General features: G+C 42.0%; 1 protein-coding gene across 1 annotated transcript in view; it reads right to left on the bottom strand.

Annotated features, from left to right (window-relative positions):
- The window catches only part of fhod3b (formin homology 2 domain containing 3b), a 213,362-nt gene that overhangs the window by 49,269 nt on the left and 143,960 nt on the right, over positions 1-20,133 (bottom strand). Inside the window, 5 exon segments of the mRNA XM_036596455.1 lie at positions 3,896-4,137; positions 4,955-5,098; positions 5,587-5,681; positions 8,239-8,350; positions 14,579-14,673. Coding sequence (XP_036452348.1) covers positions 3,896-4,137; positions 4,955-5,098; positions 5,587-5,681; positions 8,239-8,350; positions 14,579-14,673 — 688 coding nt within the window.

Raw genomic sequence — 20,133 nt, forward strand, 5'->3', positions numbered from 1 at the left:
CTACAGTTTTCGAAATATTTCGTTTCTAATGTGTCACTAGGCCATTGCTATGGTAACCCAGGTGGTTGCTAAGGTGTTGCAAGGTCATTGCTAAAAATACTTCTAATTAACTGAAACTGATTCGGCTCAGAATATTCCATTGACTAACGTTAGTAATTAGATTTAGAAACCTTTGTATTATAGGGGAACGTTAGCTTATTCTTATTCTTTTACGCTGAAGGAATGTAACATTTTGCTACCGTGGAAAGCTAAGTGACGATTTTATCCTTAATTTTAAGACAATCCTTCAGATTTGACTTCTTTTAACTTTCACTATGTGCTCACAAAGTTAAGTTGTTAACTTGCTTTTGGTTGGAAGTCAATTTGAAACATAAACGCTGACAGTAAGAATATTTGTCAATGTTTTTTTTATTGTCAACATTATCGGTAATGTCAAGCCAATGTCTGCCGATGGATTAAGCTAAATAATTCTGCTCGAAACTGTTGCAAACCACGACAAACAATTCCACAAGTCTGTTCTGTAGCACTTTTATGAACACCGCCCTTAAACAGCGCCTTAAAAAGAGCAGTTTGTGATTGGTCGCTTCGCATGTCCGTCTACTGGCCTGTAAAAGTGGGTGGATCTCAGACACACTGAGTGATGAAACACACCGAAGTTGCTGCTGAAAGGCCCTTTGCTTCTGATATATGATATAAAACCAGAATACAGTGCAGCAGCGTTAAAATGACAAAGACATCCCGACCTTCAGCATGAAGATAACATGTTATAGCACAGACAACCTTGATGTGAAGAAACTTGATGAAAAATATTTTAAAAACAGGCGCTAACCAACAAAGGCCAAGCACATTTCTATGAATTCCAGCGCTACAAAATAAATATATTCATTATTTTTAAGAAAGCATGTGAAAATATTTAAGTACCTCATGTAATTTTGTGTTGTAATTACTTTAAAGGTTTAATTACACTGATATTAAAAATAATCGCCTCTCTCAATAACAGAGCTATCTTGCTGCTAAATGATGCGGGTTTTCAAAGCGAGTTTCCGCTGCTTTTTGGACAGTTGAGAAATGTAAAATTGTCCAAATTTCTTGGTTCCTAATATCAGTATCGGATAAAAAGTTCATACTGCCAGTGTTGTTCAGATCATTTTCAAGGAAGAGCATTTATTAAGAGCTAAATATGTGATAGATCGGCCAATAATCCATCAGGCCACTGTTATCAGTGCTGTCTGATTAACTTGACTCTCAGAGTGTAATCCAACACGAGCAGGAGTCTGTATTACAGCCCAGGTGATTTAATGGATCAAACAGTGCTGGACGTGTCTGTTTCTAGGGCGCTGTAACTTAATATCAGCACTAGTACTGCTAACTGTGTCACTGGAGGCTCACATTACTGTTAAAAACACTGCGGCACATGGTGACTTAAGGATTTTCTCAAAATTCCTGCATAATTAAACGGTTAAGATGTAAACAGCGTCGTTCAGAGTGGTTTGGCATGAAAATGGATTATTTCAGATTTTCCACTATTTTCCCATCATCAACATTCCATGCAAAAACTTCGGCCAAAAGATAAAAAAGGCCAGAAATTTGGTCTAAAAAGGCAAAAGATTATACAGGTCTGCAGTGTAAATCTAACACTTAATATCTTACACTAATCTGAATGGTCAGCAGATCAACAGTGAAACTCTGTACGCTCATAAAATACACACTTTTATTATTAACTGATTTAATAAAACTGTTTAATTAAATTGCTTATAGCGCTCCCTGCTGGAGAAACTTCAGAGTTTCAAAGCCACGCCCACCTGCTTTACATATTGAAAAGCGGGGTGTTTCGCATTATTGCAGTGGAGCTTTGGGAACCAATGCATGATCATATTTTGGTACTTTTACAACTTTCATATTTTATATTATTTAACTGCTTAACATTACATTAGTCCTCTAGTTCTCTTTCAAAACATGGTGATTATTGCAGGTGAAGCACAGTCTGTGTTATTCTGTTAATTCAAAAGCATAAATAAAACAATAAGAACAAAATTCTACAATTGTTTGCAAAATTCCAGTCAAATTCTGTGTTTCGCTGATTTAAGTCAAAGAATGTTAAGACATCTTCTACAGTGAACACACCTCTGCACATTTTAATGCACAATTACTGTTTATTTACTGAATTTAACACTTTGGGGAAAAATAGAGTGCAAAAGCAATGGCACATTTTACGTCATGCTTTATTTTTTCAATATGATAAACTCAGCAGATAAATAGAAACGTTGAGTGTGTCTCTGTAGAGGATGTGTTCACTTATTTTCACTCAGAAAATCTATAGAACACGTCATTTGTCCAGGTGATGGTCAAGCTTTTCGGTTTGGGGCTGAGTGAGTTCTGAACTTTGGTTTCAGTTACGGTCAAGAATTTTCATTTTGGTGTATCACAACTACGTGTAGGTTCACTGGTGGTTTTGGATACTAAATAAAATGTCTATATTTGTGTTGTAGTCATGGCGCCCCCTGGTTCCTATCACCACCACTGTAAAGACATCTGAACCATTTCACACCAAACCACTCCGAATCACTCTGAATATATGCAGAAATGAGAAAATTTGAAATATCAGTGGAATTCCCCTTCAACTATAGAGTATACAGGTTGGATACAATGAGTGGAGGATAAATAACCCATAAAAAATGTCCTGAAAGTGAGATGTAGCGCAGTAACGCTGCAGCCTGTGGTGAGGTTAGGGGCACACATGGTGCATTATCTCCATACTTCACACTTCCTGCTGTGGGCCTTGTTTCCCAGCAGTTCCTGAGCGCGCGTATGATTAATCGGATCGTTGCTCTACAGCAGCGGAAGCACTTTTCCTCTGAAGCTTATAAAGTTCCCCATCTCCACCCGGATCTCGCTAACTTTCTCCTCAGCGGTAACGCGATAGAGCAGCCAATATAAACCTGCTTCCTTCTCATAAACATCAACACATCCTTCGCTCTTCTGTGCTGTTCTACACCTCGCAGAGCCTCGAGGGGCAAAAAGAGACGTTTACAGTTACACAAAGTCCGGAAATCACAACCTTACAGTGTTAAGAAGCATTAGCATAGCATTAGTCAGGGGCTAGCAGGTATGGAATGTTACACAGTGAGGAGAAATGGAGTAGAGTTAGTGGTCAGAGTTACACTAGAGCTTTTTTACATCATCACAAACCAGCAGCCGTCAGAGCTTTAAACCAGCATGAGCTCCAAACACCTTCAAAAGAACTGTATTCTGAAAACTGAGCAGCTGGAGGAGTCGCCCGAGTGTGTCACTGTACAGTAAACTACCACTCAACAGTAGCGTCAGGGTTCCCTACTGTACAAAACAGATTAGTTCCTGAAAAGTATAACATTATTCTATAAGGCGATCACTCTGTAACTATACAGGTCTCAAATAATTAGCGGGAAGCTGAGCGAATCAGAGTGAAGTTCTAATAAAATTAACTTCCAGAAAGAAGTTCTATAAAACACATATCTATAATAAAGTTCTGATAAAATGAACATCCACAGTGAAGCTCTACTAAAATTAATACAGAATGAATTTCTAATAAAATTAACATTCAGCATCATGATCTGCCAAAATTAATACCCAGAATAAAGTTCTAATAAAATCAACATCCAGAATGAAATTCTAATAAAATATCATTCAAAATAAATGCTTTATTACATTGTATTACACTGTAATTGTAGTTTATTATGTATCATTTAACAACTCAAAATACAAAATAAAAGAGCTAAAATTGATGTATATAATACCTAAAAATATACGCTATAATTGTCTATCAAACAAAAAAAATCATTTAAAGCTCTGAGTGGTCGAGTTCTAGACATCAGAAACCCTTTATTATCTACAATCTCAGCGTCATTAAAGTCCTCACCTCTCTGTGACGTCCTCAATCCTCTGGCTGTTAAACGGCATGAAGTTGGGGGTGTGGCTATGGCAGGGGGAGGCGGGAGCAGAGGCGGGGCCTTTGCCGTTTTGAAGCGAGTGTCTGCGGCTCCGCCTACGCTCCAGGCCCCGCCTCTCCAGCGTCCCGCACACACTCGCCCTACGGCGGTCCTTCCGGCCCACTGGAGGTGGAGCCGTCTCATCATCACCATCCTCATGACGAAGAGCCATCTGGGAGATAACGAGCACAATCAACTCAGGGCAAGCAGGAATTATGAACGATTATTTCTATAATTGGTTTAAAATGGATTATACTTGACTTTTAATCGACTCAACTATTGATTATTCTCAATTTTCTTTTTGGGTGCAATGAAATAATAGAAGCCATATCGCCCCCTACACTTCCTGTAGTGTATTACAGTCTGTCAGAATGACTGTGTGGATCATATGAACATTATAGAGGCTTTTTAAATGAAACACTAGAAGCCATATCGCCCCCTACCCTTCCTGTAGTGTATTACAGTCTGTCAGAGTGACTGTGTGGATCATATGAACATTATAGAGCTTTTTAAATGAAACAGTAGAAGCCATATCGCCCCCTACACTTCCTGTAGTGTATTACAGTCTGTCAGAATGACTGTGTGGATCATATGAACATTATAGAAGCTTTTTAAACGAAACAGTAGAAGCCATATCGCCCCCTACACTTCCTGTAGTGTATTACAGTCTGTCAGAGTGACTGTGTGGATCATATGAACATTATAGAGCTCTTTTATATCTGTCATACAGTAAAGGACGTCAACATTTTACATTTCACTGCAGCCCTACATGCTACATTATTATAATTAATCAAATTACATGTTATAACTGACATTTCCACATCATTTTGGAACAACACTCAGTCTTTATACTACCTAATTTGAAGTGGACTAGCAGTGTTCAGTATCATATGGCAGTGAGAACAGACCTGCTGTAATGAAAGTGGTGTCAGGTGTCTCAGAGCAGGGCTCTCTGATCACTCTGTATGTCTAGCTGAGGGAGCACTAACCTCGTAGATGTTAAACTGCTCCAGCAGGTCCAGGTCAGTGCCCTTCCTATTCAGGTGCCTCTGGCCAATGGTCTCGATACCCTGCTCCTCCAGACAGTCCACCACATCATAGAATGAGTCCTGATCTGGAAGACCTGCAAGCGTCTGCAAAAGAAAAGAGACAAAGGATATATATATATATATACGATAACCTCGTATTTGTTTTTCTGTTATTGACATAATATGAAAATGCCTGTTGCCCTTTATAATGTAAGTCAATGGAACCAGACTTTCAGACTTACTTCCAAGTCATTTTGGGCCGTTTCTTTTGGTCCATTCATCATGAAATTTACACATAATATTAAGGGCAACAGGCATTTTCATATTATGTCAAAAACAGAAAAACAAATATGAGGTTACGAGGTTTTCTTCTGACAACAGCGATATATTTAACTCCTACTGTCTATTCCACCCTAACCGGTACAGTATATTTACATTGTGACACATGATTTTAATAAGGTTACTTGGATAATAACAGCTTTACGGTAATTCCTGAATAATTTTTAGAAGCTCCTGACCAACAAATCTTTATTATTCCAATTTTTATTCATATTCAAACTTCAGATTTCTTACATATCAGCTGGTGCACTGACCTTGTTGATGAGGGTCATGACGTACACCAGCAGCTCAGTGTCCACTCCGTCCTTCTCATCCAGAATCTCCATGGCATTGGACCACAGCTTACAACCTGCAATGATGACCTTTAATGAGTATATGAGCAACCACCTGGAGCACCACAGCAACGATTTCCATTACATTTGTGCATATATGGTGTCTGGCCAGACCCTAGCAACTACTTAGTAAATCCCTAGGAACCACCTGGTATAGCAAAGCAACTGCCAGGCCACGCCCTAGCAACCACCTAATAACATCCTAGCAACCTCCTAGTAACACCCTAGCAACCACCTGGGAGAGCAAAGCAACTGCCAGGCCACACCCTAGCAACTACCTAGTGACACGCTAGCAACCCTAAAGTAACACCCTAGCAACTACCTAGTAACACCCTAGCAACCACTTAGTAACACCCTAACAACCACCTAGTAACACCCTAGCAACCACAAAGTAACATCCTAGCAACCACCTGGGATAGCAAAGCAACTGCCTGGCCACACCCTAGCAACCACCTAGTAACACCCTAGCAACCACAAAGTAACACTGTAGCAATACCAAGGAGTTGCTTAAACTGTGTAATGACTCTGCATCTCCAGAAATACATTTTTCTCATTTTTCATGTTGCGGTAACACCACAATTTCCTGCCAGTAAATAAAGTGTTTTATTTAATATTTTTGTGAATGCACATGTGGAAAATGGGCAGAAGATCACAGTAAACAGTGTTCTAGACCCTGTCCTGTCTTCCCTTCTCCCTCTCTAATACTCTGATCTTTACTTTCTTTATTTTTAGACGTTTTAGTCTCGCATAGAACTCCAGTTTATTGACATTACAAATGACTTCATTTCCAAAGCCAAAAAACAGAGCATTACAGGGGCCTCCTTTCATGTAAACTGCACTTAAGTGAATATATAGAATGACTGAGATAATAACAAACAGCTGTGATCATCACAGCCTGTTTCTTTTATGTCTCTCTGCAGGTTAGTAAGCTGTGCTGATCTGCAGGTAACTCGACCCCACCAGGGGAGAGAGAGAGGGAGTCTATTACGATAAGCCTGCACTCACACACAGAGCTGAAATTCCACTTAGGCTTTCACACCAGGGCCCCGGGAGGAAAGTGAGCTCAGACTCAGGCAGTATGCCCACCTGAGTGTAATGCCAATGTAAAAAAGGGCCAAAAATTTTTCTCTTATTTTTTCCACTGTTTACATTTGTGCCATAAACTTTTAGAACTCCCTAGCATGACCGATACCCTAACAACCACTTGGAATGCCATAGCAACCACCCATCAATACCCTAGAAACCACTTAGCAACACCCTAGAAACCATGAGAGATACCATAGTAACCACTTTAGCAATCATCTCCTATACCACAGCAACCACAGAGCAACTACTTAGCAACATCATAAAAACCATGTGACAACACGACAAACCCCTAACCACATCCTAGCAACTACCTGGAACACAGTAGTAACCACCTAGCAAATATGAGAGATACCACAGTAACTACTTAGCAATACTCTAGAAATCACCTCTAATGCCATAGCACCCATACAGCAACACCCTAGCAACCAGTTGAAATAACGTTGCAACCATATAATAATATCCTGGCAACCACCTGGAACACAATAGCAATCACCTAGCAACACCCTAGCAACCATGACAGATACTATAGTAACCACTTAGAAATACCCTAGCAATCACCTCCTATACCACAGCAACCACAGAGCAACTACATAGCAACACCCTAGCAACCACTTGGAATACTGTAGCATGCGCCCAACAATACCCTAGCAACCACATGGAACTCAACAGTAACCACCTAGCAACACCCTAGCAACTATCAGAGATACCTTAGTAATCACTTAGCAATACTCTAGCAATCACCTTCTATACCACCGCAACCACAGAGCAACTACATAGCAACACCCTAGCAATCACTTGACATACCACAACAAACACCTAGCAACACCCTAGCAGCCACCTGGAACACAACAGCAACCACCTAGCAACACCCAAGCAACCATAAGAGAAACCATAGTAACCATCTAGCAATACCCTAGCAATCACCTCCAATCACACAGCAACACCCTAGCACCCACTTAGAATACTGTAGCAAGCGTCTAACAATACCCTAGCAACCACATGGAATTCAATAGTAACCACCTAGCAACACCCTAGCAACCATGATAGATACAACAGTAACCACTTGGCAATACCCTAGCAATCACCTGCTTTACCAGAGCAACCACTGAGCAACTACATAGCAACACCCTAGCAACCACTTGGAACACAACAGCAACCGCCTAGCAACCATGAGAGACACAATAGTAACCATCTAGCAATATTCTATCAATATTTTATATCACAGCATCCACACAGCACTGAACAGTGAGTCTGCAGAAAATCGCAGTGTGACCCCCCCCCCACACACACCCCCACCCCCCACACACACTCCCACTGCTTGTTAGCTCGTAGCTCCAGTGCTACAACTACAGATGCAGACTTCACACCCCAAACCCGTTTGGTCAGATCGTCTACGTTTGGGCTAAAGAGGAAGACAACGCACATTTGATTTGTTGTCACACCACTGCTTGCAGTGAACAGCTCATTAACATGCTCGTTAAGCGTTACCTCGTTTGGTGTCCACAGCACTCACAGCCTGGATGAGCAGCGCAGCGTTGGGTTCCGTGTACTCCACAAACACCAGCAGCAGCTTCAGAGCCGTCTTAACCACCAGACGGAACTGCACACAGACAGAGGAAACACTGCTACTGTAATCTCTCACCAGCTGAACGATCCTCCGTCCACACGCACTGCAGCACCTTCAGACGCAGTGAGGCAGGACAGCCAGCAGGGCACTTCGAGGAATATTCATCATCTGCTTAAAGGAACACTCTGTATTCTCCAACCTGATCTCCACCTGCTGAGCGTGTATCACCACTGGCAATCATTTCAGCACAGTGAGTGTGTTTACATGCACTTAATAAGCCGATTATTATCAGATTTCTGCATTATCTGATCACTAAGTGGTGGTGATTAAAGTTTAGGGGGTTATTCAGTGCATGTATACCCTTACTCTGATTTCTTTCATTTAGCAAGCACTTAGCAACACCCAAGCACCTAAAATACCCACAACTGAAGGCAAAAACGTTCTGGACTTTGGATGTAAAGTAATGTAGCCGGTGACCAGCTTTCTGAAGTGAAACCCAGGGACATTTCCAGTTCAGTGGTCAATGTTTTATTAAAATAGCCAATGTTTTTATCTATGAAATAAAAAGGAGAGCAGTTGTAGTGTCCTGTATTTAGACCATGGTAACTGCTGTACTGCAATAAACTATGATGAAGGCCGACTGATAAAACTGGGTACTAACTACTAACTGGGTACTAACTTTGTAAGCCGTGTTGGAAAATCATACAGCAGCCACGAGGGAGAGTGAGGCTAAACTACTGAACCCTCAGTAAAGAAAATGGTCGAACTACAGCGGTTCAGTACAGCGTCTTTCAGAAGTGAGGAAGTGAGACAGTTTAAAAAATGATGCACTATTTCTGGATCGCATGGTGGCTACATTCAAGTAGACTGTCTGTACAAATCAGAGCCCACCAATCAGCTGGTAGAGCGATTCAGTCCTGTAACTCCACCCCTGCTTAAACCCCTGAGTCACCTCGAGTCCTGAAAAGACGTTTGTGGTGATGTTGTGGACTCAGTGGACACTTGTGAGCTTCTGGTGGAGTTTTACACAGCAGTGTTCTCTGAAACTGGGCGAGCGAGTGGTAGAAGAGGTCAGTAGCAGCAGCAGTGGCCCCCCCTGCTGGCCAAAACATGCGTGAGATGTCTGCCCACCCGCTCTGCTGCAAGTCTTTATTAGGACTTTCCATTTCTTATCTTTACAGAAGCAAATCTGATCTTAATTTAGGAATCTTATCTGATCTTACATCGTCCTATCTACCTTTCTTAGCTAAGAAATCTTAACCTACCTGATCGAATTCAACAATCAGGTGTCATGTCTGTTTCCTAGCAACCAACCATAAACACACGTAATCAAACTAATCAAGCTAGGTAGCCAGGCAGCTAGCTACCATTACAAAAATAAGGTCAAACAGAACTAAAGTGTGATAAACTGTGAGTAGTGAATACTGTGAGAGCGCCCCCTGCTGTTTATCAGAGTCTCCATTTCCCAAACGCTTTAGCCGAGCGCGCTAACGTTACTCCTCCTAATAAACAGACACACGTTCAGCTCCGTCTCCTCCTTATTCACCACCATCACTGTAATATTTCATCATCAACATTAACACACGAAGGTGATCAGAGGGGCGGTGGAGATCGAGTCTGCAGCGTCTGAGATCTTTAAAACGCAGAGTTAGAAAAGAAAATCATCTCACAGTGAAAGCAGCGTTTTACAGTAGAGATAAATGGAGCTCATTATGCTGGTAGTGAACTATGCTGCTGACTCAGCTGCCTAAAAACCATAGAAACGGACCTTAAACAGAAGTGAGGACCCTGTTGGGGTTCATCCTAAAGTTAGGACAGGATTTAGGAGGTTTAGTCTAGTTAGGATGTTTGTGTGATGCTGTTTTCTTATCTGGAGTTCATGATGAGGTTATGAAGGTAGGAACTGATATTCTGGAATAGATACTGTCTGAAATTCAGTCTGGACTGAAGTCGTCATGGAGACCAAACAGATAAGATTTCAGACTTGAGAAGTTTCTGTAATACGGCTCCTGGTCGCCATAATGTTTTGGTCCATTCATCATAAAATTTTCACACACTGTAAAGGACAGCTGCCCTTTTTAAATGAAGAAAATTAAAAAATCGATAAAAACTGAGATACATGTCTCGTTTTGTGACAGTGATGGTGTGATGATGAATAACGACGGCAGGACGAACAGGCCAGTGTCTCCTGTTTATGCTCGTCGTGATCAGTCCTCCAGAAGCTTCCAGGGAGGTTTCACTACTTAGAAACAGCAGCAGCCAGAAGAAAGAGCAGCGGCTAATTTATAAAACTGTCAGCTGTGGAGCCTCTGTAAAAAAATACATGGGAGCGCTACTGTCCAACAACAATACACTCACATTCTCAGGAGGAGCAGGAAGAGAAGGAGGAGAAAAAGGCAGAGGAGGAGAGAAGTATCAAAGGAATTCCGGAAAACTGACTAAAGAGAGAAAGATAGACGAGACACGATGAAAGAGACAGAGAGAGAGAGAGAGAGAGAGGAGAGAGAGAGAGAGAGAGACAGAGAGAGAGAGGGAGAGACAGAGGGAGAGAGAGAGAGAGAGGGAGAGGGGGAGAGAGAGACAGAGAAAGATAGAGAGAGAGAGAGGGAGAGGGAGAGAGAGAGAGACAGAAGAGAGAGAGAGAGAGAGAGAGAGAGAGAGAGAGAGACAGAGAAAGAGAGGGGGGGAGAGAGAGAGAGAGAGAGAGGAGAGACTGAGGGAGAGAGAGAGAGAGTGGGACAGAGAAGAGAGAGAGAGAGAGAGAGAGGGAGAGGGAGAGGGGAGAGAGAGAGAGAGGGCAGAGAGAGGAGAGAGAGAGAGAGAGAGAGAGAGGAGAGAGAGAGAGAGAGAGAGGGAGAGGGGGAGAGGGGGAGAGAGAGAGAGAGACAGAGAAAGAGAGAGAGAGAGAGAGAGGGGAGAGGGGGAGAGGGGGAGAGAGAGAGAGAGAGAGAGGGAGAGAGAGAGGGGGGAGAGAGAGAGAGAGGAGAGAGAGAGAGAGAGAGGGGGAGAGGGGGAGAGAGAGAGAGAGAGACATGGTCTGTGTTTAATAATGTGAATTTAGCTCCGTCTTGATGAAAACCATCCAGAACATGTGACCTTCACAGGCACAGAGAGAAGAGTCTGTTGGTGAATCAAACTGCGGCTCTAAAGTTTGGAATCACTTGGCAAAAACTTGAAAAAAAAAGGTTTTGTTACTTTACATGCAATAAAAACATAATGTGGATTTTAATAATATAAACAGGTCAACAAAAAGAAACTTTAAGTGTTTTGTTCAATGTTTCACTTATTTTTGGAACAACATAATTTTAAATTATGAATAATAATGAAATGATAAATAATTAATACTGTAATGATCTACAGTAATTTATTGTCACAATATCTGCCTTGAAGTCTAGTCGTCACTTTCAAAATATGAAACATTCTGGATATTCGTGTTATTGAAAGTTCATTCTTGACGTTCTACAGCTTTCTCAGTGATCTGTAACAGCTCTGTTCATTCTGACATCCATCACACCGTTCACACGTTTACAAAAGTGAGTCTTAACCTTTCAACCATGATTTGTTACATTTGAACAGTGATTCACCACTTTTGAACAGTGATTCACCACTTCTGATCAGTGATTCATCACTTTTAAACTGTGATTTTTAACTTCTGAACAGTGATTCATAACTTTTGATCAGTGATTTGCTACTTTTGAATAGTGATTAGTAATTTTTGAACAGTGATTCCTCAAAATAAGCTCATACATCTAAAATGTTTCAGAGCCAACTCTGCTGGTGTCAGTTTAACAGAGTTTTAACTGAATCTTCAGTTGTGTCTGCGCTGCGTAATAAACTGTTCCTGTACTGTAACTGAAGGTGAATCGTTTCTCACTGTAAGCGCTGATTTTGTTTCAGTGGCTCTCGTAACTGAACATCTGCTCCAGTCGCGTCTGCCGCTGACAGAGGAGGTGTACATTTCAGAAGCTAGAACTCAGCACCTGTTCGTTACCAGGCAACTGAGCAAACTTTCATCCCTGATGCTCACTCTGCGTTCACTCTGCATTCACTCTGCGTTCACTCTGCATCACTCTGCGTTCACTCTGCGTTCACTCAGCGTTCACTCTGCGCTCACTCTGCGTTCACTCTGCATTCACTCTGCATTCACTCTGTGTTCACTCAGCATCACTGCGCTCACTCGGCATTCACTCTGCATCACTCTGCGTTCACTCTGCATTCACTGCGTTCACTCTGCATTCACTCTGCATCACTCTGCGTTCACTCTGCATTCACTGCGCTCACTCTGCGTTCACTCTGCATCACTGCATTCACTCTGCATCACTGCGTTCACTCTGCATTCACTCTGCATCACTCTGCGTTCACTCTGCATCACTCTGCATCACTCTGCGTTCACTCTGCATTCACTCTGTGTTCACTCGGCATCACTCCGCGTTCACTCGGCATCACTCCGCGTTCACTCTACATTCACTCTGCGTTCACTCTGCATCACTCCGCGTTCACTCTACATTCACTCTGCGTTCACTCTGCATTCACTGCGCTCACTCTGCGTTCACTCTGCGTTCACTCTGGGTTCACTCTGCATCACTGCATTCACTCTGCATCACTGCGTTCACTCTGCATTCACTCTGCATCACTCTGCGTTCACTCTGCATCACTCTGCGTTCACTCTGCATTCACTCTGTGTTCACTCGGCATCACTCCGCGTTCACTCTACATTCACTCTGCGTTCACTCTGCATTCACTGCGCTCACTCTGCGTTCACTCTGCATCACTCTGCGTTCACTCTGGGTTCACTCTGCATCACTCTGCATTCATGCTGCATTCATTCTGCGTTCACTCTGCATCACTCTGTGTTCACTCTGCATCACTCTGCATTCACTCTGCGTTCACTCTGCATCACTCTGCATCACTCTGCGTTCACTCTGCATCACTCTGCGTTCACTCTGGGTTCACTCTGCATCACTCTGCATTCATGCTGCATTCATTCTGCGTTCACTCTGCATCACTCTGTGTTCACTCTGCATCACTCTGCATTCACTCTGCGTTCACTCTGCATCACTCTGCATCACTCTGCGTTCACTCTGCATTCACTGCGCTCACTCTGCGTTCACTCTGCATCACTGCGTTCACTCTGCATTCACTGCGTTCACTCTGCATTCACTCTGCATCACTCTGTGTTCACTCTGCGTTCACTCTGCATCACTCTGCATTCACTCTGTGTTCACTCGGCATCACTCCGCGTTCACTCTACATTCACTCTACATTCACTCTGCGTTCACTCTGCATTCACTGCGCTCACTCTGCGTTCACTCTGCATCACTGCATTCACTCTGCATTCACTGCGTTCACTCTGCATCACTCTGCGTTCACTCTGGGTTCACTCTGCATCACTCTGCATTCATGCTGCATTCATTCTGCATTCACTCTGCATCACTCTGTGTTCACTCTGCATCACTCTGCATTCACTCTGCGTTCACTCTGCATCACTCTGCGTTCACTCTGCTTTCAATCTGTGTTCTCTGTGTTCAGTCTGCATTCACTTGGCCAGCCTCAGTGTCCAGACTGCTCTGCGGTCTCTATACAGACCACTGGAATGAACCCAGCACACTTATTAGAGTGAAAAACAGAAGCTATGAGTGAAGCTGAGAGTGAAGCTGAGAGTGAAGCTATCAGTGAAGCTGAGAGTGAAGCTGAGAGTGAAGCTATCAGTGAAGCTGAGAGCAAAGCTAAGAGTGAAGCTGAGAGCGAAGCTGAGAGCGAAGCTGAGAGCAAAGCTAAGAGTGAAGCTGAGAGCGAAGCTGAGAGCGAAGCTGAGAGTGAAGCTGAGAGTGAAGCTAAGAGTGAAGCTGAGAGTGAAGCTAAGAGTGAAGCTGAAAGTGAAGCTGAGAGTGAAGCTGAGAGTGAAACTGAGAGTGAAGCTGAGAGTGAAACTAAGAGTGAAGCTGAAAGTGAAGCTGAGAGTAAAGCTAAGAGTGAAGCTGAGAGTGAAGCTGAAAGTGAAGCTGAGAGTGAAGTAATGAATGAGTGTATCGCCTCTGTTTAAACTGTCACACCTGCCAATTCAGCAAAGACAATAACTACTGTGCTTAAAGGAGCAGTACAGCCAAAAACCTAATTCCCCAGATTTCCCCTTTTACCGCAAATGCAGTCCATCAGCCAAGACGCAGCTGGTGTCTCCCCCATTTAGTTTTAGTGGTGGGCCTTCAGTTAATGCAAATTAGATGTTTGGCCAAACTATCGCTTTAATAATGACCTCTGTACCTTTGATCCCACCAGCGTGTAGAGCCACTGCACCGTTTCATTGTGTCCAATCAGCCCGTTCATCCCATCCACATACAGCATAATCTGACCTAGAGCTGAGAGAGAGAGAGAGAGAGAGAGAGAGAGAGAGAGAGAGAGAGAGAGAGAGAGAGACAGAGAGAGAGAGGATTAAAACGTGATTACATGGTTAACAAGGCAGACATATCAACAGACAGACAGACAGACACAGACAGACAGACTGGGGTCACTGGGGTGGAACCCTCCAGGCTCCATCTCAGTACCTTCAGTCAGGGAACATAACTGAACCATAATCCACTGAATGATATGTTCTAAGCTGTACTGACTCCACACACCCCGTCTCGTCTCCAGGCTTTTATTTTACTGTTCTGTTTAAAACATTCGGTTATGAAAAGGTACAAATACTAACTTTTCACCTGGAAACACTTATTTAAGGTTCACAATCAGACCTTAAAACCACTGTTGGAGCTTTGAGGAACATTTACACTGTTTGTACCTCGATGATGAGAACAGTACCTGAACAGAACCTTTATTTCGGAGAGTGTAGACGACGAGGCAAAGAGAGAGAGAAACACACAGGAAGAGTTTGGGCTACGAATAAGAACCCGAACCCCCAGATCTCCTCAGATCACACGACACACAGAGCTGAACTCCACGCAAACTGAGGATGAATCTGTGGTGAGAGGCGCTGAGACACTGAGTGTGTTTACATGACCTCAATAATCCGATAACTGCAGAAAATCAGATTTTGTCAGTAATCTGATCAACACGTTTATATGCACTTGAGTAATCAGATAGTGGGGAAACTCCAGGTCTACATGAGTCAGACAGTAATCAGATTTCTGCTTTGTAACCAGCCAATAAACTCACAGAAGAAGACATGAAGTAAACATAACGTAAAACTCAAACTTCACACCGCGGCTATTTTTAAACATCGCGTCTGATCTCGCGCAGAATGAGAAATCAGATAGAAATCAGAGTCAGAGTTTACATGCACTGAGAAATCTGGTTACTGAGCTGAAATCCAGCCTCTTTATCGGATTTCTTAATTGGATTTCTAGATCGGAGTATGGTGTTTAAATGACCATTTGAATAATCGGATAACTGCAAAAATCTGATTATGATCGGATTAATGAGTGCATGTATACACACTCAGCTGGCAGCTGAGCTGGAACAGTAGAGAGACATTATAAACATGATAAACATGATAAATATTATAATCACGATAATCGTGATATCGGCTCTTATCTGCCTGCGTTTTACTCCCAGCTCCTCTGTCTCCGCTCCGCTGTTCAGGCTCGTCTCTCCTCCTTTCTCTCCGCTCTTCCAGCTCTCTGATTGGCTGTTTGAATCACTCACTGAGCTCATCTCTGACCGTCTGTCACTGCAGGACTCGTGAACGTTTTGAGTCGTGAATATTAAACATGTCTGATAATATCGGAGCGTCTCTGATCACTGATCACAGTTCGATCGTAGCACTAAAGATTCACTCATTTCACAGCGTCAGTCGCTTCCGACTCGAAAATCGCTTCAGACTGTGAAAATCTGCCGTCAAATCCTGCCGTGCAGGCGCAGCTTAAGACACCAATGTTAAGTATTTTCTTTGGGTTATTCTCGCCAAGGTGACAAATACAGCGACCTGCTAAAATTAAAATTTATTTTTTATTTTTTTGGACATACAAACAGTGACACCTGGTGGCATCATCAAAAATAAACCTGAAGGATTTAACAGATGCTGAATAAGTGACATTTTCCAGTTTAAGTGAACAAATTCTCATCACCGCAGCCGAGTACAGTTTGATGATCAATCTGTAAACGTTTATTACGACATTCAGGCATTTTTGAGGACAGTCTTGCGTCTGGTGTTTGGCTGAGGGAGCATCTGAGGATCCGAGCGAATGATTTAAACCCCAAAACATCAGAACGATCCAGAAATGAGAGTCTGGACGGGTTCTGCTGCAGCTGTGAGAGACGAGCTGAGGACACAATGAGGCCGTTTGATAAAGAACATACCTAAACACTGAGAACATCACACGCAGAGCAGAGTCAGCTCTCCAACAGCCATCAGCTCCGACTACAGTTACACTGTGCTTTAAACTTTCACTCCAATAATAATAATAATAATGATAACAATAATAATAATAATAATAACTTTGCTTATATAGCACTTTTCATACATTAAAACTATGAGAAATAATAACTAAAACCTAAAAAACAATAAATAACAACAACAAAAAAACAACACTGAACAAAGAGGAGATCTACATAGAACCAAACAAAAACATTAATTGGCTTGTAACAACAGTAGAACCCCTTTGTAGGTGCTATACAGAACCATTTTTCAAAAGATTTCTTAAAGAACCTACATAAAAAGAACATACAACAGGTACTTAATCACACTGAAGAACCATTCAGCCATGCAAAGAACCATTTAAGCACTTAAAAAGGTTCACCATGATAATGTTCTAGATGATTCTATTGAACTGGAGTCAGAGCTGAAACACGTTTGGGATTTTTAACTGATCTTAGACTTCAGACTAAAACCCTTTTTCTCTGAGTGACTCTAAACCTTAATTATGATTACTTTATTAAAACTAATTACTGAACATTAAAAACAATCATAACTCTACACACACTTTACCAAGTGTTTCAGTAGTGACTGTTTCAGTAGTGACTGTTTCAGTAGTGTCTGTTTCAGTAGTGACTGTTTCGGTAGTGTCTGTTTCAGTAGTGACTGTGTCAGTAGTGTCTGTTTCAGTAGTGTCTGTTTCAGTAGTGACTGTTTCAGTAGTGACTGTTTCATTGACAGTTTTAGCTCATTTTGAGCTCAGAAACTCAAACTCAGCTTTGAACAGCTGTTCACACAGAAAATCATCATATTTATCATTAAAACACTAAAAAGATGAAAATCTGTGTTTCGGTAGTGACGATTCTAATGTTCCACACTGATTTTCAGACTTCGGGACACATTTACTTCAAAACAGATCTACCTGCTCACCATGTGGCCATGAGGGACAGGGATGCAGCCTCACTTCCTGCTCTGAAATGCAGGGGCGTGGCTACAATAAGGCCCCACCCACAGATTAAAACTCTGTGTTTCGGTAGTGACATGAAAACGTGGGATTTTTAAAATATGTTTTTCATTTAAAAATTAAACTTGTGACAAATATAAATCGTTCTACTTCAAAAGACATCAAAAAAGAAGTAATTAAAAAAAAACATGAAACAAAAAAAAAAATGCAAAAAAAAATGTAAGCATTATTGTCACAAGTGTAAATTTAGGGGTCAGGGTTTCAGACAGACTCCTCTCAATAGAAAGAGCCCTATAAATGATTACTGTGTATTTAGTTTAGTACGCTCTCTTTTAATGCCCTTGGTTTAGACAGTTTAGAACATGATCACTGTAAATATCTAAGATCTGAATACTCACTGTTTATATATATAAACATATATATATATATATATATATACACACATTGTTTATGTGTACATTTCTGGCCTTAAACTGTACATGCATTCCTACACCAAGCATGAACATCAATGCTTTGCAAACATATTTCTGCGCATCATTGCATTCGTCATTATTCAAAGGGAATGCATGCTGCATTCTGAGTGTTGCAGCAGGGGGGCGCTATAGTGATATATATATACAAACACTTTTCAGATCTATACAGTAGATCTCATTTAAAGACGCTCTGATTTGTCCTCTATCGCCCCCTTGAGTGCAGGATGGTGCACTAGCAGTACGTTAGCTGCAGGTTGTCACTGCGCATTCCTGCGCTGAGGTCGTTTCTGGCCCTAAGCTGTGAGAGTCAGTGCAATCCAAGCAGCTGGATTATTAATAGCCGTTCTGAGGACAAGTGGAAAAATCATTAGTGTGTCCCGACTCAGCACTGACACTAAAACCCATTTGGTGAAGCTCTAAACTCCCATTTCAGTCTGCACTCAGATCCTATACAGCATCGGCTGGCACTCAGCACAACCTCCAGTTTTCACCTGGAACTATCACTTTAATCCCTGGAACTATCACTTTAATCCTTGAAACCATCACTTTAATCCCTGAAACTACCGCACTGGTGTTACAGAACCTTCCTCTCTTTTAGTCCTAAATTAAGATCTGACAGGCCAAAATAAGATTATTCATAGATTCATATTACAGAATCAAATCTTATCTTAATTTAGGAATCTTATCTGATCCTACAGCATCTTAATCTCCAGTTAGGAAATCTTAACCTACTCGATCAGAGTCAACAATCAGCTGTCATGTCTGTTTAGCAACCGACCATAAACACACAGCTGAAATGTAAACACGTCATCAGAATAATGTTAAAATGTGAGTTCAGCTGCTGTTACTGATGTAGAGATGGTCAAACAGAACTAAAGTGTGATAAACTGTGAGTAGTGAATACTGTGAGAGCGCCCCCTGCTGTTTATCAGAGTCTCCATTTCCCAAACGCTTTAGCCGAGTGCGCTAACGTTACTCCTCCTAATAAACAGACACACGTTCAGCTCCGTCTCCTCATTATTCACCACCATCACTGTAATATTTCATCATCAACATTAACACACGAAGGTGATCAGAGGGGCGGTGGAGATCGAGTCTGCAGCGTCTGAGATCTTTAAAACGCAGAGTTAGAAAAGAAAATCATCTCACAGTGAAAGCAGCGTTTTACAGTAGGAATAAATGGAGCTCATTATGCTGGTAGTGAACTATGCTGCTGACTCAGCTGCCTAAAAACCATAGAAACGGACCTTAAACAGAAGTGAGGACCCTGTTGGGGTTCATCCTAAAGTTAGGACAGGATTTAGGAGGTTCAGTCTAGTTAGGATGTTTGTGTGATGCTGTTTTCTTATCTGGAGTTCATGATGAGATTATGAAGGTAGGAACTGTTATTCTGGAATAGATACTGTACTAAATTCAGTCTGGACTGAAGTCGTCATGGAGACCAAGCAGTTCAGACTTCAGAGTTTCTGTAATTTGGCCCTGGTTCTGTTATTTATCTGGTCATGTGCACAAGATGGAAACGTTTTTCTTGAATTTGTGCTTCTCTCCCGGTTCTCCTCCTGTCCTCTTCTCAGCCTGAATGTTCTCACACACACTGAGACTTCATCAGGTGCAGCTGTCTATGTGTGTGTTCTTGTCTTGCTATACTTGTGAGGACTACACGTCCTCACAATGATGGGACAACATGACATATCTGCTCAAGTGAGGACCTCATATGAGCACGTGCTGTTTTCACCACAAATTAAACTGTTCTTTGGAAAAACTAAAAGAGCAGAAACATTGCCTTTTGGATACTGAGGTTAAGGTTAGGATTAGGATTCGGTGTAGTAATTCATCTACAGTACTACAAAAATCAACAGAAACCTGGGGAAGTCCTCACAAGTATGGTAAGACAAACGTGTGTGTGAGTGTGTGTGTGGAGTGACGGTTCATCTTTTATCAATCAGAGCTAATTACTCACTCTCGACTACAACATTCCACACATCACACACATGCGTACGGTCTCCAGACTGCAGTGACAGACACGCAGACA

This window comes from Colossoma macropomum, unplaced genomic scaffold (assembly GCF_904425465.1).
Source record: "Colossoma macropomum unplaced genomic scaffold, Colossoma_macropomum, whole genome shotgun sequence".
Classification (NCBI taxonomy): domain Eukaryota; kingdom Metazoa; phylum Chordata; class Actinopteri; order Characiformes; family Serrasalmidae; genus Colossoma; species Colossoma macropomum.